The sequence below is a fragment of the Condylura cristata genome, unplaced genomic scaffold (genome assembly GCF_000260355.1).
Source record: "Condylura cristata isolate star-nosed mole 26May11 unplaced genomic scaffold, ConCri1.0 scaffold00018, whole genome shotgun sequence".
Lineage (NCBI taxonomy): Eukaryota > Metazoa > Chordata > Mammalia > Eulipotyphla > Talpidae > Condylura > Condylura cristata.
The window spans coordinates 34,893,791-34,917,263 of NW_004567119.1; the positions used below are offsets into that span (position 1 = coordinate 34,893,791).

Below are 23,473 nucleotides of genomic sequence, written 5' to 3' on the forward strand. Positions count from 1 at the left end.
GATCCCTTCCAGCTCCATCCATGTTGCTGCAAAAGGCCTGAGTTTATCTTTTTTGATTGCTGAGTAATGTTCCATTGTGTATATGTACCACATCTTTTTATCCAGTCATCTACTTCTGGGCATTTGGGGTGTGGAATTCCTCACTTTTTAAAAATTCAGCCTACTCTTTTGCTTCCTATCTTCTATATTAAATTCACATTTGCCATAAGTTGCAACCAATCGAACTTGGGGGCCATGGGCCACCTGGAGCCTCCCTGGCCAGGGATTGTCCAGCAGGGCAGGTTGAGAGCCCTGTGTGGCCCCTGTATGGGGTACATAGAAATGCTTTTCGCGGTCCTCTTGGTGACAGAACTCTGACCCTGATGTTTGGGGCTACAGCACATCAAATACTATTATTTATGAATCTTAATATACTCGGCATAAATTTCTTTGACGTCATCATGGGGCAGGAGAACATCCTAGAAACATAACTGGAAATTTACAGTGAACTGTTTGGAGTCTCAGCTATCTTAGGGATGAGACTGAAAAAGGTGACTGGGGGTACAGTTCAAGTTTTATCCAGCAATTCACTGCCCTGCTCTCTGCCCTGTGTAAGCTTCCACCTGCAAATGTGAGTTTGGTCAAACAGCCTGTCATTAGGACTGAGGCTTGTTTTTCCTAGAAGCCATGTCACCGCCTGTCTGCTGATTCCCTGGCCACTACCTCCCGACCTTGCGCCTGTGAGTGCGTCATGGACTCCCTGGGGGAGGTGTGCAGGGCGTGCGGCTCCGAGCCCTTGGAGATCCGTAGTCCGTAGTCCTGGCCATTAATGAGTGAGTGGCGGCTCTTACCACCAGCAAGCGCAGGACTGGGCTCGTTTTGTCCCTCACCGTTGATGTCCCCTCATTTACATTTTACAACTAAATGAATAAAGTCATTCCTCTTCTACAGGTGAGGGCTACGCTGCCTTAGGGGGATTTTGCAAGCTTTCTTGAAATAATGCCATTTAATTCCGCCCCCCCCACCCCCCCAGATAGCAACATCAGGATTTGATATAGTGCATCTCAGAACAAACTTTAATCATTGTTTCAAAGTTCAGTCTGCACTAATCCATGGCAGTAGGTTAGTTTGTCTCTGTAGCAGAGGAATTATTTATTTAAAAAGTTAGAAAAACCCTCATTTAAGCTGTATTTTCTCCAAAGGAGGAGGAGGATGAGAACATTAAAGTTGCCTCTGGGTAATTTAAATTTCCTTTTGTGGTGTGTGCAGAAGGCCACACTAAGAACAAAAGAAAAATATTGATATATGTAGGCTCAATAAATGAGAAATGAAGTTGTTTTTTAGAAGTTCCGTAGAACCTGTTTTGCATTAAAATTGCACCCAGAGACCAACAGGAAGGCATGGCCACAGCACCTGTGATGCATACAGAAAGGCAGGACAGTGTTTGATGAGAACTTGAACCTGAGTCCTGGGCTGCCCAGGTCGGGGTGCTCCAGCACTTCTTGATTGAGCTTGACTTTAAATCAACTACTGTGTGTCTTTGCTTCCAGTCCTCATTTTCACAATGGAAATGCAACAGCAGTGATGATAATTACAACAGTTCCTTCTCCATAGGACTGTTGACGCCATAAATGTCAGCTTAGCTCAGGTAACTCATTTTGATTTCAGAACCTTACACAGGTGTAGTTCCCGGCATTCTTACCGTCACTCTCTAAGGGAGATTCCATTCTATTCCCCACTGCACACATAGGGGCTCAAGTGTGTAAGGTAAAAGTGTTAAGGGGAAGGATGTCCTCAAGGAACTCTGCAGAGTTGTGTGGACTCCACCCCCTACTCCAGCTTTCTGGACTCTATCCCGTATTTCAGTGATTGGAAACTACAACTCCCAGCAGTACCAGGGAGAGGACTGCGAGGACCCAAGGGCGGAGCTAAGCAGGCATTCTGGGACTTTGGGGGATAAATAGGGCACCATTTTCTACAACCCTCTCTCTCTTTCTCTCTCTCTCTGGTTCGGCTTTGGGAAACGGCTATCGGGACTGTGTGACTCGGGGCTTTCAGTTAGTTTGTTACCAGATCTCCAAGTCAGCCAAGCCGGTAAGATATTCCAGTTGCTTTGTATCCCTCTCTCTTTCCCTGGGTTGTTTCCTTTTCTTTTCCTCTTTTGTGCATAAACCCATTATTGACCCTTTTGTGTGTGTCTGCAGTACAACTGAACTTTAAGTGAGGGTGAGGCCCCACAGACAGGCAGCCCAGTTCACACTGGGGTGCCCTGTAACAAAAGGATTTGTTTAAAGGTGACACAGCTGGTAAGTTCTAGAATGGAGACTCTGAAGTTCCAGGCCAACCGAAGCCTGCTGGTGTACAATCTGCCCCCAAGGCCACTTCAGACCACAGGGAAGGAGCAGGCTGCACTTGTCATAAAACTAGACTCGCCTGACCTGGTTGTTACTGTAAACAAAGCAGAGAGAGGTGCTTAGCCTCTGCTTTCTTCAACACTTCCATGCCTTTTCTTTTTAAAAATCACATCTCCAGAATATTGCTCCAGTTTTCCACTTCATATATTCCTTCCCTTTCATCATTCTTTGAACTACCTTAAACTTGGGGCATACCAAATAATTTATTATTGCTGCTGTTTAGCAAAAATCTAGGTTTCCTCACCCTAGCAATCAAAGAAGTACTTCCCATTCTAAGAAAGTTGTACTGAACATTTTCACGTGTCTCTCTGGGCAGCGGGGGAGGGAGTATCATCTACTAACACCAGGTGACTTGTGAATGGGCTAGAGAAAGCATTTGACCATTTTAGAGAATGCTTTGGTCTCTCAGCCCCAGGATAGAAAGTTGAAAGTTATAAAGGAACAGGGTGTGATATGGAAACATGAGGATGAAGCGTCTGAGTCTTGAATCCAAGTAAGTTTCAATTAAGCAGTTAGGTTCAAGATACGAATAACAGTTCTACCCTAACACAATCAATTGCTATTTGTTATATCTGTTTTGAACATATTCAGCAGGACCTCAGTGCTGTGGAGATTCAAAAGAGGCACGGACATGATCTTGACTGAAATATCTTGCTCTTTTGTTAGACAGGTTGTGGGCTTTGCAAAAGTCTTCCTTTATAGCACTTTTTTTCCTTTAATCTTAAGAAATTTCCAGGAAGCCCAGAGATATGGTCAAATGTCTTGTCCAGGCTATTCACAAGAGCAAAGTAAAATATTTGTTCCATAATTTCCACAAATAAAAATGCCCAATTATAATTAATTAATTAATACTATAGTAGATGGAAAAGAATAGAGGAGGTTGATTGATAGGTGGGAGTAGAAGCTGGGAGAATCTGGAAAAGACTTAAAGAAAAGACCAGTGAGCTCTCGAGGAGGAAGTACTCCATTCGCTCATGACATCAAAATGAAAAGGAGTAGGGGCCTCCCTGGTGGCCTAGGGGTTAAGTCTCAGCGCTTTCACCACTAAGACGTAAGTACGATTCCAGGCCAGGGAGGTGACCCACGATTCCAGGCCAGGGAGGTGACCCACGGGCACAGTAGACCTCTCCTGTCTTGTCCACTACTCCCCTCAGCAGTGTATTTCGGCCCACCCATCTCTGGTGAATCCCCTTAGCCCCTGCACATCTGGCCTACACCCCAGTTCTTGTATGCATAAAACAAAACAACAACAACTAAAAGAACTGGTGACATGGTAACTGATACTAAAGACTATAACCATCCTCTACTCCTTGATTTTCTTGATTTTAAAATGTGAGGCAAGAAATGTACTTCCTCTATGTTTTAAATGACATTTTCTTGTACCTAGGACAGCACCTAAGAAAAGTGAAATGTGAAATGAGTATTTCTGAAAAGCAGTAATGAAATGCTTTGAAAAAGGATGGCACATTGTGGAAACTTGTAAGAAAATGGCATCCAGTTAATGTGTGGACTGAGTTGTTCTTTAATGCAGCTTTGAGTTGGGCAGTGTGGTGGTGACAGCGGGCGTGGCTTGGAGACACCCTAGTGCTGAGATTCTAGAAAAGGATCCATTTCCTCCACAGACTGGGGTCACAGGATGAAAATGTTCAACAAAAATAGAACAGCACAGAGAGTCAAGTCTCTTGAGACTATTTTCTCATCTAGAAAGGTTTTTTTTTTTTTTTTTTTTAAGAAAGGTACAAAAAAGCAGGGACCAGCCAGTCATGGGTTGGATTATTCCAGCTGTAAAAATTCTGAAATAGTGCTTGCCTTTAATTTGATTGGGAAATGTGATTTATGAATAATAAGGCAAATGGTGTGGAGACAGCCTTCCCTTTCAGACATGCGCTGCAGTGTTTCACAGCACATAAACATTTATGGCTGGATGTAAAGAGCACACTGCTCAGCCCTGGAGCACCCGCACGGCCTGAGCATGGCGGTGATGCCTCATAGGAACCACCCAGTGTACTTGGGGGCTCGCCCTTGTCCACACATTTATTTTTTATTTTTTTTTTAAACGTTTATTCATTTATTCATACAGAACTGGGGTACAGGCCAGAGATGCGGAGGGTGAGAGGATTCACCAGGGACAGAGTGGGAAGCAGAACAGGCAGATCGACGAAGTACACTGCTGAGGGGAGCAGCGGGCGGGTCAGGAGAGGTCTGCCACGCCATGTGGTCACCTCCGGGCAGGCGGGGATCGAACTCATGCGGAAGTGGCTTAAGCTTCTCAGTGCAGTGCTTTAACCCGCTGTGCCACCAGGGAGGGCCCTCCACACATTTATTTTAATAACACGTCTGCCCTACTGCTGAAGTTCAGAAATCCTGTCACGCTGGATTTAGGTCTATCAAGTACTTTTTCTCCCCCAGATATCCGCAGGGCTCTCTGGCTTCTTTTGAGTCTTTGCACAGATGTATGTCACTTTCTCAATAAGGCCCAAACCAACGAATCTGTTTAAGATGGGAGGCCCCGGGCCCCACTACCATGAGCACCATGTGTGTTAATTCCCTTTACGCAGCAGCTTGTTTTTTTGCATTTTTGAATTCCTACCACTTTGAACTCTACTATACAACAGGCCTTTTCTTTTCCCCCCCCTAGGATTATTCCCTATAGTTAGGGAAGTTCCCCGAGGGCAGGAGTCTTTTGCCAGTTTGTTCCCTAATAGCAACCAGCACACTGTAGGAAACTCAATAATTACTTGCTAACTAAACAAATACCTATTCAGAAAGGAGTAGAATCTAATACTAATTTTTTCCTGTCTCCCTTTTGAAGACGAAATGGCTTTTAAAAACGTACTCTCCTGTCCCCTCTCATTCACTTGCCTTTATGGTAAATATTTGGACTGCTTGTGGTACTGAGAGCTGCCCCTCCCACTAATGACTCCAAAGTAAAGGGTCCCATCATTTCTAACCGCAGATGCATAAGTGTGCTCTATTACTGCAGAAGCTTGAGGAAAGAACCCTGAGCTCTCATTCTTGATTTTGGTCTAGCCACTGTCTTCCCCTTCGGTACTCAGCTTCAGGCTGAGAACAGCAGAACGCCTGCGATTACGTTTGCTTTTACAAGTTCAGCTGTAATCACTGGCTTAGAAACAGAGTGACCAAATCAGCTTCTCTAAATTATTGGCAGCCAATCTTTCCCTTTCAGAAGCACAAGGGTGCTTCCGAGCGCGTTCAGTTCCTGCCATTCTGAACATGCTTAATGAAAAGACTTTTTTTTTTTTTCTTTTTGGTCTCCACACTCACTTGTTGCCCAGTAACCAGGAAGATGGAGCCTTCCTTGCCATGTACCACTTGTCGGTAAATGTGGTCGAGAATTAAGAGCTCACTCCAGCAGTTCTGAAGCAGCTTCATCTGGTCATCAACCTGGAAACGAAATGGAAAACAACGACACTGTTAGTCGCTACTTGTTTTGTTTATGCTTGATTTTGCACATAAGGCAGTTCACTCTAAGTAAGAAGTCTCCACCAAGGTCACCCAGCATGGACACTCTGAAGTCACACCACTGCTCCTAAGAACCATTCTTTTCATTTGGACAAATATCTTTTTAGGTCAGATAAGCATACTTAGGTTAAGTACTTATAATCAATGAGCGGTTAGGAAGAGGCACTCTGAGATGGGTCTGTCTACCGTTAATAGAGCTGGTGGAGTTTGCTTTTTGGAAGATACAGACGCCTCCGACTGGCCCCAGTAGACGGCACTAAAATGACCCCAAATAAGCCCATGCATTTACAGCTAGAGGTTAGTACCTTGAACTGACACTGAAATAGTATGTAGACAGAGGAAGCTGCCAAGCAGAGACGACTGATGCAGACAGTTAGAACAGCCCAAACAACATCTGGAGTTAGAGACCCACGGCCAACACTTGTCATCGATGGCAAACTGCAAATTGTGCTTAATTCTGAATGGGAACAGCCCCCAGGCATGGTCTTGATGCTGAGCAGCCCTTGCTGTATGGTTTGGACAATTTTCCACAAACTCACTAAACTTCAGTTTTCTTATCTGGAAAGGTCAGAAATTGTCCCTTCCTCAGGGGGGCACTGTAAGTCCCTCTTCCCAGGCCACCTCTTCCAGCCACACCAACACAGCTATTTCACACACAATCCACATATGTGGTTTAGATATGAGGAGCATAGTGATCCTTCCTCTGGCTATGTATCACCCTTTATTCTTCTCTCTGCATACGGGTCAAAACCTTGGTATATCCATGGGCCCTTCAGGCAGTTGTAGCCACTTCAGTACGAGTTCGATCCCTGGCCCCAGAGGTGACCCACATGGCACAACAGACCTCTTCTGACTCAACCACTGCTCCCCTCAGCAGTGAACTTCATAGAACTGCCTGTTCTACTCCCCACTCTGTCTCTGGTGAAGCCCCTTACCTCCCTGCACCTCTGACTTGTACCCCAGTTCTGTAGGAATAAATAAGTCTTTTTAAAAAAAAAAACTTGCTGTATCCAAATGCAACAGCTGTGTTTGAACACACACACTGCGACACTGCATTTATGAAAATAACACCTGCTGTTCCAGTTTTTAAAAGTTTTTTTGCGTAGTATTTTAGGTTTGACTCACGGAACATGCCTTTGAGGTGAGCAGAATTGGCATTATTACTTTCTAGGTTCAAATAAGTAAACAGGGTCTTAGAGAGATCAAGTGGTAATACCTTTTCAAGGATTCTATGTTCCTTTGGGCTGTTTCCAAATGACATCAAGAGGAGCTAGAATTTTCTAAACCAAAAGAGTTTCACTCACTTTTAACAGACTCATTTTTCTTTTTCTTTTTTTTTTTTTTTAAACAGACTCATTTTTAAGCAGACATTCAATGAGACTTTGGATAGCTGGATGATTCTCAGGAAATGTCTATTGATATATTAGTGATTTGAGCTTGTGACTAACTTGATTTCAAGTGTCCAGGACAGTGAATATGATGAAGAGAACACCAAAGTGAGTCAAAAGTCACTCAGAAGTTGGTTCTGTACTTTCTAAGAGTGCTTGCAATTCTTTAAACTTTTGTTTTCTCATCTAAGAATGTGTGAATAGGTCTTGTTTGGAGGATGAAATGAAAGGGAGGGGAAATCCCTTTGTAAAGGGATTCACGTATACAGTGAAGAGAGAGCAATAAACAAAAGATGCCCAACTGGTAGGCCATGTTGATCCTGTTCAGTAGAAGAGGTTATTGACAGAGTGCAGCCACAGCCAGGCTCAGGGATCAGAGGCATCTCCAAGTGTCTCCACCATAAATATTTCCAGCCAGTGAGTCTGGCCAAGAGAATCTCACTCATTAAAGAGACAGGTATTTTTGAGATCTGACTATATTTTCAGTAGCAGACCTGAGATCATGAGCTAATCCTTGCTTTGTGAAAATGACTCCTATGGGGGACAAAGCTCACAGCGTCATGGAGTAATGGCAGTGGCAGCCCAGGTCTCCAGAATGATGTGTGGTATGACAGACCAGGGTGTGAGCAGAAGCTCAGGCAGATCCATGGAACGCTGGGTAGCCATGTATGTACGTGCTAGCCTGGAGCCCATTCCAGGAACTGCTGTCTCACGGGCTGGGGGTGATTTCAAAACAAGGTGCACTTTGCTCTATGGGTTTTATTAGATTCTCATTCCAGCAAATACACTATCAGCCTCTTACTTCAAATTTATCATTTTATGATGGCAATTTGGTTCCAATGTACTTTTTGGCCTATGATGGGAAGCTGGAGTCATGCATCCAGCACTCTTTTCAGGAAGCCCCAAATTTCATACTTTCAAGTCTCCCCAGAAACTACTCCTATCCAGCTTAATGTGGCAAAAACATCAAGATGGATAGATGGGGGGAACAGGCTCCTCAAAGTTCTTGTATGGGTTTCTGGAGGGAATTCTGATGTAAAAACATTATTTATTGACATAACACCTATATTGCAGGTGGAAAAATGAAAAGTTAAGCAAGCATCACCTGTTGGCCACATGGAAGGAGAAAAGGTGAGTGAAAATTCAAAGAACTGTATTTTCGGGAATCACCTCATTAAGGGGTTCTTCCTCTTCATTAAGGTGATGATGCTTATCCTGTGTAGACCACATAAAAAAATACTATGGTAACAGAATTTTCTAGCATGAAGCCATCTTCAAGTTGTAAGACACAACCTGACTTTTCCTGGACTTCTTTTCTTTTGGGTTGTGGAAGATACGTTTCCAAATAAGCAAATATTTTTGTCTTATGTTCAGAAAAACATGGGGTATATCATTTTCAGAATTATAACTGTGTGTGAGAGGGAGGGAGAGAGAAATTTAGAACTGTTTATCTGTTCTCTTACAAGGGTTGGACGATTGTAGTTTTCTTGTCACCTACTGATCCTATGTCCAAAGGCAGTCAGGGATTGGATGGCCTTGTAAAATCTGCGTGTTTCCTGGCTCCTCTGCTTCTTTAGAAATTGCGAGACGAGATGGATATACATATGTAGCTCCCACATTTTTGGCTTTATATTTTGTATTGTGCATGCCTTCCTTGGTATCTAACAGAGGTTCTCTATTACAACCTCCCTGTTGTGCAAAGTCTTCTAATTGCCTGGGTGTCTGTCCTCCTTGAAGATGGAGGTTCCTGAAACTGCAGGCCCACACTGCCCACTTCAGGGCCTGGCAAGGGAGAGGCATTTTTTAAATGCTTGATAAATGAAGCAAAGCTACAGGTGACTGTGCCAGTTTCCACTTTTACCCACGTCTGTGATACCTAGCCCATTATACAGTCGTGTGCCACTTAATAACATTTAGTTCAGTGACATCCCTAGTGCATAGGTGTGCAGCAGGCTGGCTCTGAAGTTCCACACCACAGTGTTCATACCAGTGAAGTCGTCTGAAGGGTGACCATATAAGCAAGCAAGATTTGCCACATTGGCGGAATGGAACAACCTCTATTCCTATCCAGCCCCTGCGCCTCCTGTCACTTGTACCTGACCCTCCCCTCACATGCCTGCAGGTCGGACACACATCTGGCCCTTGGTAAAGACGTCTTGACTGATTGTAATATTAACACCCGTCCTGAGCAATTGATTCCTTGTTTTAATACTCTCTGAGGAGGCTTAGCATGCTAAAATTCAATCTCATTATTTTCCATAATTGATTATGTAATATTTTATGTTATGTTGAAATTGGCGAGTACGCAGCACCACGGTGCTGTGGGCGACATGGTTTTTATGCAGCTCTATGCATAAAAGGACAGGGTAAATTTTACGACCAACTTGTTCTTTATCTCCACATAAGAGATGTTGGCAATTTTGAAGAATTTTTTTTTTTCCATTTGGAAACAGAGTTATAGGCGACACTGGGGTCAGAGAGAGAGGAGAAAAATAACCTATAGGTTGTGAGTAAATTCTCCAAGCATTAATGCTGTGAATAAAAAACTTGGGTGGCATTAGGGCGCCCGGAGAAGGATCGGCGGCAAATAATTCCATTATATATCAAAACCTCTTGCTAGTTAGCAGTATCACCTCATATAATCCTGCTGTGTTATCAGCTGTAATAAAAGGAAGGACTTATCTCAGGAACCTGGTTACTCATAAGAGAAACTATTTATACAGATAATACAGATGAGTGTGGAAGGAACACAAGCCTCATATTGTTACAAAGCACAACTTCCCACAACTCAGAATGTTAATCATTAGAGAGGTGTGCTTGCTCACAAGAACAGTGAATTTGACAAACAATTAGAAGAAGAAAAATGTGTAGATCTTTCTCATGCCCACATTTCACTTATCAAAACCTTTCTGTTGGCCCCTCTGCAGCCCAGCACGGCAGCTGCTTTTATGGTTTTCCCCCGCAGGGCCATCACAAAGCTGCCATCCCTGGCTTCCCTGGCCACTTTAAGAAGCTGTTTTTAGGAAACTGTTGCCTGGAATTGGAAACCATGCCTTAGGTCTGAAAGTTAGGGTCTGATGTGGCAGGCCCAGTGTTGGAAACTTGTGGGGGAGCCAGGAGAGCAGAGAAGTGGAAACCTGTTGTTTTAGTTCCCATGTGTTCAAGAGCTGGGAGCCCTTTACCCTTAGTTTATCGACTCCCAGCGGCTCAGTAGAGCGCCCGAGACGGTGCACTATGGCAGATTTGAACACTATACACTTACGTAGTACATTCTTTGTTTTTCTTTCCGTGACTCTTGTTACATCAAACTCTGGGAATACACTTTTTTTTTTAAATGATATGAAGATTCTTTTTTTTTCTGACAAAAGAAAAAAAAGGAAAAGCCTGGAGGTGGAGCTCCATTTCCTCATGCTCCCTTTGTGACATAATGACATGTGTAAAGGCAGATTCAGAAGCAGGCAGAGAAAAACCAAAACCCAAACAAATCAAAATCAATGTAACAAATCTCAACCAGAACCTGTCCTGGGCAAGGCAGACACACGACCACCTTCATGCCTTAATCCTTCACTGTTTTTATAAAGAACACAGATGATTATCTCCAACTTCTATAATAAACTGCTACAAAGTCCAAGAAAAAATGATTTCACATTAGCAATGATTAAACAAGCACTAAAAACAATGCTGTACAGGACAAGTAACAGCCAGTAAAACTTCCCTGTCAATTGTGGCAATACCCGATAGATTTACGACATGACGTTCTTCCCTTCTCTGAGATAACTAGATATGATTCCAGCATATTTGCTAATTGTGTTGCTGTGGTTCCATAACACAAAGACCTATCTGTCATTGCTTCACCAGGCAATGCTCTTCTGGCCCTTTTCTTGTTTTTCCATGGAAGCCACAAAGGATCTTCCCCACCATGGAATCTAAACTGTGTTTCGGTGAGGGAGACAGGAGGTCACAGGAGGCCGTAGGGTTTAACTGCATAATCGCCCCTTCTGCTCCATTCCCACCCATGCCTTCCAGTCCACACTCACTCACACGTCCCCTAGGTCATGACCAAAGGTCCAGAGATTCTAGGAGATAAGACCCTGGGCTTCTCCCTTTTGTCAATTCATCGCAGGCACTGTCACTTAAAATGATCTATTTCATGCTGCTATTCCTTTGGACACAAACCTCAGCCCAGTTTTCTAGACGTCCCTTTGAAGATGTCTACCAAACAACCAGGGCTGGGAGAAGGCACTTACCAGTGTGCCTGCTGGCCCTGCTGTGCCAAAGGCTTGGGGTGGCCAGACACAGGGTGGTGAGCGGCTGCCATACATCAGCGATGCCCTTGGTCTCCAGGGAAGGGGGCCAGCTCGTCCTGCCCGACCCCTGGAATTAGGTGTAAAGTGAACTGTGGCTGGTGGTTGGGAAATGAACGTGAGAGCTGCCAGCAGCGGAGCAGACAGAAAGCAAAGCACACCAGCCTTCCTTTCCTGAGCATTTCTACCCAGGCGCTCAGTAAAGATGATCTGGGACCCTAAAACTCGGACCCCCCCCAAGGGGGCTGTTCTGGAGCCCAGGGTCTGGAAGCAGGCACTCACTGGCCTGACAGGTCATCAGATATGGCCTCCATGAGCCGTCTGTTCAGGAAGTAAGGGGATGGTGTCATTGTTTTAAAAGCCATTCCACCAAAAATTATTAAATTTCTTCCAAAGCTCAATGTTTCCAAAGGTTAAGTTTCATTTATTCAGAACATTCATGTGCATGCTGTATACCTTATTTCTCTGGGGTGTTGAATGCAGTGTTACTTTATATAAATATGTGCCAATGTCAGCTATTCAGTGTTTCTTATAGTGATGTAAATCTGTGATAATTAGTAAATAAGTGAGAGCATCCTAGAAGTTTGGTGATGAGACTGCGTCGTATAGGTAAATGTTAAATCTCACTATTAAGATATAGATCAGCAGCAGACAACATAATATCATTTAGCTGGTTTCTTTCAAATAGAATTAAACTACCTGCTAAGAATTTGTTAAACAAACAAACAAAAAAAACTGGACAGATTTAGACCAGTTTTTACTCCTCCTTTTCTCAACATTTCAAAACATGATTGAAGTATCATTAATTAAAAGCTCACGGTGAGTTCACCACATTTGGGAGTCAAAGGGGATTTGCATGTTTTTTTCTGTTTACATTTCCACAGTCAGCCACATGTGATTCATGGATCTGATTAAGGTGAGAACTAGAACATGATGAGATTATTTTTCCCTGTAATTTGGGAATCCATCACATCCCACGGCTACAAAGTTAAAGCATGTGCATAAGTAAAGAGCTGGGAAGAAAGAGCTTCCGCCACTCGGGGAGGTTAGTTCCATCCATCCCTCGGAGTTACTTTGACCTGGCGATTCAGTTATTATTAGCACAATAGGATGACTTTCGCTCAAGGTTGCAGTCTTTTGCAAGAAAACAGGAATCAGCCTAGCGATGAACTTCATCTTGTGAGACTGGTATTAAAAAGACAGTTTGTCTGAGGGTATGGCTGACCTGGGAGTCATTTATCTTGTCGGATTAGGGACATATTATCCCGGTCAAATAATAAATCAGAACCATATATTGGTGTACTCGTACTGGGGTTACTGAATCTTGAACTAAAGTCCTAGTTCTTATTCTTAAGAAATTTATAAATGGGCCCTCCTTGGTGGTACACTGGGTTAAAGCGAGCACTATGAAGCTAGCAGCAGTCACTGTCTAGAGTTCGATCCCCAGCCAGGGAGCTCACCCACACACATGGCGCAGCAGACCTCTCCTGTCTTGCCTGCTGCTCCCTGCAGCAGTGTCTTTCAGTCCATCTGCCTGTTCTGCTCCCCTCTCTGTCTCTGGTGAATCCTCTCACCTCTCCACACCTCTGGCCTGTACCCCACTTCTCTATGTGTGAATAAATAAATCTAAAAAAAAAAAAAATTACAAATGAATGGACTAAACAAGACCTAGTGCACAAATTGATTAGTGCACAAGGTAAGCATGTCAGGTACTAACCTACATGGAACCAACCTTCAGAAGATGAGTATTATGTAGGGACCCTCTCTGATGGTGCAGCGGGTTAAAGCACAGCAGCTGCACCACCTCAGCTCAAGTTCAATCCCCAGCCAGGGAGGTGACCCATATGGGGCAGCAGACCTCTCTTGTCTGCTCCCCTCAGAAGTATACTTTGTGGATCTGCCTGTTCTGCTCCCTAATCTGTCTCTGGTGAATCTTCTCACCGCCCCTGCACCTCTGGCCTATACCCCAGTTCTGTATGAATAAATATTAAAAAAAAAAAGTGAGTATCATATAGAGATGCACAGTACGTATGTGCAGCTGCAGACATTTATATGTGCTCTGGCACACCTTAAAAAAAAGATTTGAAGTAGTTTAAGTGTATATTTACTAGAAGGTAAATAATGAGATAAGTGAAGTAATGGAGATAAAAAGAAAATATAGGTAGGAAAGTGAGTCAAAGGCAAGGGTAGGATCCGTCCTCAAAATGAGCTCCAGAAGGGTGTTTCCACTGTTGGAAATGGGCCACATTTTGGCTCCTTGCAGCCAGAGCATGACTATGAACTTGATTTGTAGTGTGCATGAGATGAAGTCAAAGCACTACTTACAAAAAGCTGCTTCTAGCACCGTATTCCTGAGAGAAATGTCCCTGTGGGTTTTCCAAGGTATATTCTAGATCATACCGTAAACTTTAGTCTACAACACCCTCCCAGCAGACACCATTTTCTGCTTCTCCGAGTGTACTTTTAAAGCCATCGTGAAGAGGGGCAGAGATAATCCAGTTGTAGAAAACAATTTTCTGATGACTTGTTTTATCCCAAAGGTAACTGAGATGGTCGGAGATGGAGAGGGTGTATAGGCATGTTAGCACTAATGTGAACAGTATACTCGGGACCACAGAGTGCTGTAAAGGAGTCTGTGGGTGCTGTTGTCAGGAACCCCAGTTCCTAGCTGGGCATTCTCACCTGCGTACCTTTGGGCACTTCCATGCATTGGACCTCAGTGGCCCTCACCACCACAAGAAAATGAACGGAGCCAGGCTCGTGTCGCAGTATACACAGCTGACACCCATGGGTGGTAGCAAAATTTAATCTGAGTGAGAGGAGGCAAAATATAAGCAATGCTGGACAGAGACCAAAGGCACAGTTTTCAGGTGATGGAACAGGTGGACGAATGAGAAAAGAAATATTTTAAGCAAGATTAAGTTGAAGTACTTTCCAGTTCTTCCTCTCACTGGTGGTGGTTTTACTTACGATGGCTGCCTGTTTCCTGGTTTAGAAATCTATGTTAATTAAAGCAATATTCTCACATGTCTGACCAGCAGATAATATTCAAATGAGGAAGACAGAACCCTGGAAGCATGATAATTCTTATAATTTGTTTGTCCACAAAGCAGCTATAAGATCACCATTTTCAAAACAGGGTAGTGGCTATTTTTCCAGAGCCTACCTTAAAGGTAATAATGCCACCAGCCACAAAATTCCAGCTTTGCAGCCAGCCCATCTGCTGGACATTGGAGATTAAGGTATACATTTAAAGGTTTTGGTTATTTTATGCTTTGTGAAAGGGACACACAACTGAAGTCTTGGGAGAGACCAGGGTGAAGAAAGGGGAGATGGTGGAAATATTCTACTGAGCATGCTCTGTGGCTCCCGTAAGTTCTTTTTTTTTTTTTCTTAATGAAATAAAAAAAACTTAATCAATCACAATCATTCATTTGAATAGTATCTGAAATTAATGTCATGCAATTATTTAGTTATAAAAGTTAATATATTTTCCCGTAAGTTCTTAATGCAGTGTTTTCCTTTGTAAGCTGCATTTCAACGCCAGAACATTTTTTTCAGAGGCTCCATGTCCTTGGGCCCTTTTTGGCTGGCCACTTCAGTCAGGCAGTGAGCCAAAGAAAGGAGGAAAGGACCCCAGTGGCCTCAATACTGCTCACCAAAAATATACCTAAAACGAGGGCGGAGGCCAAGAGGCCCCGCAGGACAATTCAGTGATGGGAATTCTCTGACTACAAAGGCTCCTGGGAGATTCCTCTACCCGACTCCCCAGTGACAGTGACTGGGGAGAGCAGATACTCCCCTCATGAAATTTAAAGGTCACAGTGCTGTTATCAGAGAAAGTGGTGGCACCAGAGTATAGAATTACAGCAGTCAGAGGTTCAGGTCTGAATTATGGGATGGTTATTCCTAAGGAAACCAAACACTTTCTTAACAATATTATTTATCTATCTTTTAGTGTAGAAGAACTGAGGTGTGAGCAAGGTACAGGGTGGGGAGGTAGGAGGATTCACCAGACACAGAGTGGGGAGCAGAACAGGCTGACTGATGAAGTCCACTGCTGAGGGGAGCAGTGGGCGAGGCAGGAGAGGTCTGCTGGGCCATTGGGTCACCTCCTGGCCTGGGATCAGACTCAGGCCACAATGGTGATAGTCCTGAGACTTAACCCTTAGGCCACCAGGGAGTCCTGGAAACCAAACAATTTTTGCTGTATAAAAATAAAAAATCTGTTAACAGTGTATACTGGAAATATTCCAGTCCTTTAAGCTTAGTGTGTTAAGACACTAATACCTCCTTTCTAATTCGGTGTCTTGGACAGTATGAATGGCATCCCCTCTCATTGCCTAAATCGAGGTACCCCCATGGTGTTATATTCTAAAACACACCTGGTCTTGTCCTTACAGTAGGCGTAGAATTAGATTTTGCTAGATCAGCATTACAAGAAACTAGTAACCACCTATAGCTCAACAAGTTCATTTTATAGAGGTGGAAACTAAGACCAGGTGACTTATACAAGGTTACTCAGGTGCCAGAAACATGAAGGGAACCAGGTGCTCTGAATCCCAGCCTGGGACTCTGTCACTGTGCCTCATCATAAAGGGATAAACAACCTCCCTGCTATTCCCCAGCAGTTTATTTTCAACATAATGTTGTCGCAGTTTCTTTCTTGCAAAGAATTGCATTAAAGGTAATTTAACTCCTGTTTTAAATGTCAAGAAGTTTGTGATTTGAGAAATAAAGTTTTTTGGAATTGGAAAATATAAAAACAAATATCAAATGAGTGAGCCTCAGAACTACCTGGACATAAAATCTAGATAGAGCCTCTCTCCTACTTGAAGGAAAGACTGTGAATGAAGGATGAACTGAGACCTGGCGTTTACTTAGTCCTAAGGGGGTCCATTTTCTGCCCCAACTGAGGTGGAATAATGTTGTTCTGGGTGAAGCAGAATCAAGATGGTGAAGGTGCAGTAAGGCCAGGCTAGGCTGTCTTCACAGTTTTGAAAATCCCTACATTATTATATTACAGAGGCCCAGACTTTTCTCTGAAAGTACTGACGCAAATAGTAATAGGATCCTGGGGTCTTTTTCCTAGTAGCCCACGTATAACTTGGGGAAGTGTCCCTCTGGTCACAGTAGAATAACAGGCCACACTGCCAGGGATCTGTGGGAGCTGTGAACCCCAGCTGTGCCCACTGGAGCAGCACTTGGGATCAGCTCACCTGACACCTTTTTGCCCTGCAACCTTGCTTCCCAGCCTGCCTCTCAGTGCCCGAGTGAGAGCTAGGTATCCCTTCCTCAGTTGGGCGTAGCTCCAGAAGACCCAAAGGTGAACCTGGCCATGACATAATTCCTGGCTGCCGAGACCCTGTGCAACAGCTGCTTGCACCTGCGCCCCACGAAAAGACCTAACCGAAACATGAGGACCGCCATTTTCATGGAAACACTGCTTCCTAATATTGGCCACCACTAATTTTGACTGATTTCTCAGTTCCCCAATTCCAGCCAGTTAGAGGAGGGAGACTGCAGTCATGACTTTGGAATTAAAGTCACATGAACCACTTTTTGGCGATGCATCCCCAGCCCTACTGCACCTGTGTGTGAGGGGACACACCTCACGACATACTGTCACCACATTTACTTTCATGTTCTTTCTCTTGCAGAGGAAGGGAGAAAAGCTGTGGACTATAAGGCTGCCCTGCCGCCTCCACCCCCACACACCCTGCGCCTCCGCCCCCACACACCCTATCTATCCACTCCCTTCCGAGACACAGGCATCGCCCTCCTGAGTTTGCCCCCATGGGGCGGGGGCTCTGTAGATCATTCCCTAGCCAGTCCCTGTATATCTCCAACAGTCCTGGGAAACGCTTCCTTTATTCACACTTAGTGAAATATACCTCGATGGGGTTGTAGCTAAATATAATGACGGACTGCAAATCGGGCTCCCTAAGAATTTGCCAGAGCACATATACATAGACCAGGTTCCCGGAGACGGCTGAGAGGTGGCACGCCAGGGATCAAATTCCCTTTTATCAAATGCTGCCACTGTAAAATGGGAGAAATATCCTTTACATGGAAGAAACGCTTCTCTAATGCAGGTGGGCAAAGCATCTAGTGAGAATGAGAACTGGTACAGAACAGTGCTGCATAAACATACCAAGCCAGGACCTGGCTGGATTCCAGCTGGTGCAACAGTCAGGCATGCTCATCTATGAATGCACGAGGATTACTATATGGTATTCTCCATAGTCCAGAAAATTTTCAAAAAAAGTTTTTGGTCACAAAAATCAACTCGAAGTGGATTAAAGACCTAGACATAAGAACGGAAAGCATAAAATACCTAGAAGCAAAGATGGGTCAAACACTACACGACATACACTTCAGTGACATCTTTAAAGACAGAGCACCCAACGCCACAATAGTGAAGGCAAAGATAAATAGATGGGACTACATCAAGTTAAAGAGCTTCTGTACAGCAAAAGAAACATTACTAAAAACAAACAGAAAGATCACTAATTGGGAAAACATTTTCTCACACAAAAGTAGCGATAAAGGACTGATCACAAAAATATACGGAGAACTGATGAAACTCAACAAAAATAAAGTAAACAACCCCATCAAAAAATGGGCAGTAGAGCTAAAAAGACACTTCTCCAAAGAGGAAATGCAGATGGCCAACAGGCATATGAAAAAATGTGCAACATCACTCGTAATAAGGGAGATGCAAATTAAAACCACAATGAGATACCACCTCACCCCAGTGAGAATGGCACATCTTCAAACAACTAGCAACAACAATTGTTGGCGAGGATGTGGAGAAAAAGGAACTCTCCTGCATTGCTGGTGGGAATGCAAACTAGTACAACCACTATGGAAAACTGTTTGGAGGTTCCTCAAACTGCTAAACATGGAGCTTCCCTACGACCTAGCAATCCCACCCCTAGGTATCTACCCAGAAGACACAAAAACACTGATTGAAAAAGATACTTGTACCCCCATGTTTATTGCTGCTTTATTTACAATTGGAAAAACATGGAAGCAGCCCAAATGCCCAAAAGTAGATGACTGGATTAGAAAGATGTGGTACATATATTCAATGGAATATTACTCAGCAACCAAAAAAGAGAAACACATGTCTTTTGCAGCAACTTGGATGGAGCTGGAAAAGATCATGCTTAGTGAGATAAGCCAGAAAGAGAAAGAAAAATACCGGATGGTTTCACTCATAGCAGGAGTATAATGGACCAGCGAGAAAATAACAAAAATAATGAACAACCATGTACAAGAGACATTCTGTGGGGGTGGAGTGGGGAGTGGGATCAAAAATGGGGTGGGGGGAAGGGAGGGAAATGCATGGGACTATGGTGGTGGCACAGGGGTGATTTGGTGATGGGAAACCCGTGGGGATTACAATCGAGATGAAAAAAAAAATGTGCAAAATGATGTAAAAATAAACTTTGTAATAAATTAAAAAAAAAATCTTTTGGCAGGAAACAGTCCTAATCGTTCACAAAGAAGTAATAGGAAAAGTACTACATGTTGGATCCTGCTTTTTAACCTGTGTGATTGCAATATCATCACCACAAGACATGCAACAGACTCATTCAAAAAACCATAGGCTCGGCCCTCCCTGGTGGGGTAGGGGGTCAGGACGCAGCACTGAAAGCGGACTGCAGTTGCTTCAGTGCAAGTTTGATCCCCAGCCCCTGAGGTGACCCACATGGTGCTGTAGATCTCTCCGGTCTTTGCCAACTGCTCCCCTCAGCAGTGTACTTCCGATCTGCCTGTTCTGCTCCCACTCTGTCTCTGGTGAATCCTCTCACCCCCCACACCTCTGACCTGTATACATGAATAAATAAATCTTTAAAAAAAAAAATGTACAAAATGATGTAGAAAAAAAAAAAAACTGTCTGATGAGTTGGCTAAGTTACTTTATCATTGGACTAAGCTACCAGCCCACTCCAACCAAATGGCCAACGAGCTCAGCCTGTAGACACAGGAGATGATGTAACACTAGCCAGGACTGCAGCAAAGCCAGGATGCCCCTGAAAATGCAGACCCGCACAGCCCTCCCTCTTCTCTGAAGCTCACTTCCCTTGTGCCACCAGGGGGGCCCATCAACTCTTTTTCTATGTGGTCCATATATTTAGAATCAAGCATAAAGAACCTTATATGCTTAAATGGAATAGTCTGTGGCCTGAACCCCAGAGCCAGAGGGTACGGACTGCTCCACATTTCCTCATAGACACCATGTGAGCAGCTGAAGGGCTGTGCTGTGGGGAGCTGGTGTTCATTCTGAGTCTGGGATCTCCATCTGTGTGAAGGAGAACCTGGCTGCTTGGCTTGCTTCCCCCTCCCACCTAGAATCCACAAGGCCCATTACTATGAGTAGTACACAGGTCACATAAATGTTTAACGAGCTGGACTCAGCAAGCCACACCTCCCCCTGTTTCTGCAACCAGACAGTCACGTTAGATACAGGAATGACAGCTTTCACAAGAAAGAGAACAACGTTTTCACAGAAGGACACAGGCACCTCTTAGGTCCTGAAGACCGTAGTGAGTCGGGATCTTTTAATTAACAAGTGAACTTTGGGTCGCATCAAAGGGACACTTTAAAGCAGCCATCTGCCAGCTTTGACAACCACACTGGAGCCTTATATTGTACACATGACTGACATGCACTCCCCAGTGGGAAGACACCTTGTTTGGTCTAAAACCTCTTCCTGAGTAGCTGGTAAAAAGTGCAAGATCCTAAGAGTAGGAACCAGGGTCATCCTCCTGGAGGAGGGGAACATGGCTCTGGCCGAGGGTGCCGCCAGCTTGGATCGCCAGGCTCAGTGGCATCCATCTCCATTCACACTCAGCTAATCAGTTGGGGGCGAGGGAGGGGGGCACCAATGAGCTCTCAGATCAATATGGTGAAGTATGGAGATTGATCTCATCCCAGAGTGAGTGCATTAATGAGCACCTCTGAGTGACCTTTGCCTGATGGTACAATGAGACTTCACCACAAACCACATTTTTGAATGAGGACCTGAAGGTCTTTGCTTGCTTTTAATAAAGTACATCACAGGTAGACCTCAAAGATGACTATCAGACATTACCATGCAGCATCTTCTAGTAGGTCTTGCAAAGTTGGTATGTTGTGTGTGGAACTGTGGACAAGTCAGCCCAAGTGCATGCTTTTAAAGTAAGACCTATTCTTTGAAAAGCCATGTTTGTCTTTCAGTAAAGGTGTTAGGTATTTAGTACACTAATGGCTACTAGTGGCTTCACTTTTTTCTCTTGAGTTTGGGAAGACATGGTTGTGCTCAGGATCTGAACTTCTCAAACTTCAACATACATACTGTTCTCCTGGGAATCGTGTTACAGTGCAGGTTCTGATTCAGTAGGCCTAGAGATGGAATTCTGCACATCTAACAAGCTACCCCGTTGGGTCAATGTTTTAATATATGACCCCTTAAAGGAAAAGGCTCTAGAAAATTCCAGGAAATAGCTATCTCCCCTCCACAAGGGCATGTGGCATCTCTCTCACACATTCAAACACTAGTATTTTAGGCTCGGGAATACAATATGAGAAAAATTCACGATGACGTCAAGACTGAGAACTTTGGAATCAGATGGGCCTGATGCAAATACAGATCTAAACCATGATCAACAGATGAATGTGACCTTGGGCAAATAAGTACCTACCTTGAGTCTTACTTTATGCCCACTTCAGTCTAATGCTCAGTAATATGGACCTCCTCCCCACCTGGTACACACAGAACTCAGTAAATAATAGGTGTTATGGGAGTATATTACTGTGTTACAAAGTCATACCTAGTTCTTGATCCTTAGCTCAATCAGGTATTACATGCACATATGACTTCAACACAAAATGAAAAAGCAAAGCAACAACTCTAGGCTTTTGTTTCCATATGATCTTCCATCTTAGAGGCTAACCAGAGACCAAAGTTGTCAGATCTTGATCTCAGAAAGATGTGCACAAGGGACCCAGCTGTCCCTAAGTGGCCGTCAAATTGGTTGGGGTGTAGGGTGGCACCAGTGTGAAAGTATGTATTGGGTAGGGGGCCATGACTGCTGAGAAAGGGAAAGGTTGAGTCTACTTGTCAGTGATCCCCAACTCCCCTACATCAGTGCTGCTCCTTGCCTTGATGATTCTGCCATCCCCACCAAGGAGAGTCAGAGAAGGGTTCCCTTAGGGGTCTCCCAACACCATGTACTTGCTGATTTGACAAGTCCATTTTGAGAATTGCTTTCCCTTGGCATGAAGCTTCAATTCCAATGAAAAAATATATGTGCCCACCAAAGTGAGCATATTTAAGTCAGTGGTTTTACAAGGGTGATCAGCAGGTCCAAGAGGTTGAAACTGTTTACCCAATTATAGGAAGATGTTCTATGCCCTTTTGACCCTCTGTCTTTCACAGCTAGAGAGGCTGCAGGAAGTGATGACGTCACCACTCTGGAGACACACCGGGTATGTGCTTTGAGTTCTTCTGTTGTAACCAGTTCTCAGTGTTAGCTCATGATGCATTATTAATATCGATAGTTAGAATTCACATGAACTAAAGGCCTGTGGAGTCCTCAGTCATTTTCCAGAATGATCCTGAGCACAAAAAGTTTGAGAATCACTGCTTTAAATTGTTATCAGTCACTTGCCTGTATACATAAAAGAATTTCTACTAAGTTAAACATTTTGTAGAGTAACTACTGTGTTAAAAAAACTTATGCTCCCTAAAAGACCCGGAAGTGTGGGGGGGGGGATAATAATGAACAGCTATATACCAGAGACATTTTACAGGAGTGGGATGGGGAATGGGATCAAAAATGGGGGGAAGGAGGGAGGGAAGTGCACTGGACTATGGTGATGGCACATGGGTGATTTGGTGATGGGAAGCCCACAGGGATTACAACTGAGAATATCAGAAACACTGGGGACAGGGGTCACTTGATCACTTTTATGTCCAGATATTGTCACACAGCCTCAATTTCAAATAATTCCTGGCTTGTACTGCAACTTGTCGAAGCAATGGCTTTGAGTCTGATGGCAAAGCCATAGGTATATAAAATAGCCCAAAGAAGTAGAATAAGCAAAATACTGTGGTACGATGGCAAACAGGGAAATTAATTGCAACTCAAGCAACTGAGGAAAGTTCTTGGAATTGACATTTCTACTTTATAGTCACCCAAGTATTAAGCTCTCCCTAGTATTGTAAGTACCGGGAAGGGGACCCACACACAGAGGTGTGATGTTTGCGGAAGAGGAGGGGACAGAAAAGAAGAGCTTGGCGTGTCTACGGTGAAGGAGTGTGCTGTGGGGTGGGAGTGAAAAAGACATTGGTGATTACCTGCGGGGGGTTTCGGTTTTTTCAGTATGTATAGAAAGTTGAGAATGATTGCTCAAGACAGGGTATTAGCTGAAAGGAAAAACTCAAAAGACTAAACAACACCTCTTGGAGGAGAGGTTGATGGTGAACACAGAGACATTCAGCAAACAATTCAAAATGGTGGTGGTAGGGGTGTCCGGAAGAGGAGGTACAGCGCAGCAGTATTTGTGGGTGAAGTCACCAAGAAAGTGTAGTATGAGAAGGAGAGGGAATCAAAACTAGGAACAGAGAAATAATCCCTAAAGGCTGGGTAGAAGGAGAAGAGCCAGCCTGGGCAGACACAATGGGGGAGCACTGATTCAATGAAAAGCGGGAGTGCAGGCTGCTTGTTGCTGGGGCTCAAGCTCGGGAGAGGCAGCAGCAGGGAAGGGGACACAGGTGTCACCTTCTGGGAAAGTGGTGGTGACAGGTGGGAGGCCTGGGTCAAGAGGGAGGTGGTTTTGCTTTGCCTCTGTCAGGGGAGCAGGGGGTTCTCACACATCTCTGTGTGAATGGAGTGGAGTGATTGAAGTGCTA

The 23,473-nt window shown here is 44.1% G+C and overlaps 1 protein-coding gene across 3 annotated transcripts in view; it reads right to left on the bottom strand.

Moving 5' to 3' along the window:
- The window catches only part of NR5A2 (nuclear receptor subfamily 5, group A, member 2), a 126,457-nt gene that overhangs the window by 48,022 nt on the left and 54,962 nt on the right, over window positions 1-23,473 (bottom strand). For all 3 annotated transcript variants that reach the window (XM_004685478.2, XM_004685477.2, XM_004685476.2), the window contains one exon: window positions 5,679-5,798. In XM_004685478.2, the coding sequence (XP_004685535.1) occupies window positions 5,679-5,798 (120 nt within the window). The remainder of the gene's footprint in view (window positions 1-5,678; window positions 5,799-23,473) is intronic.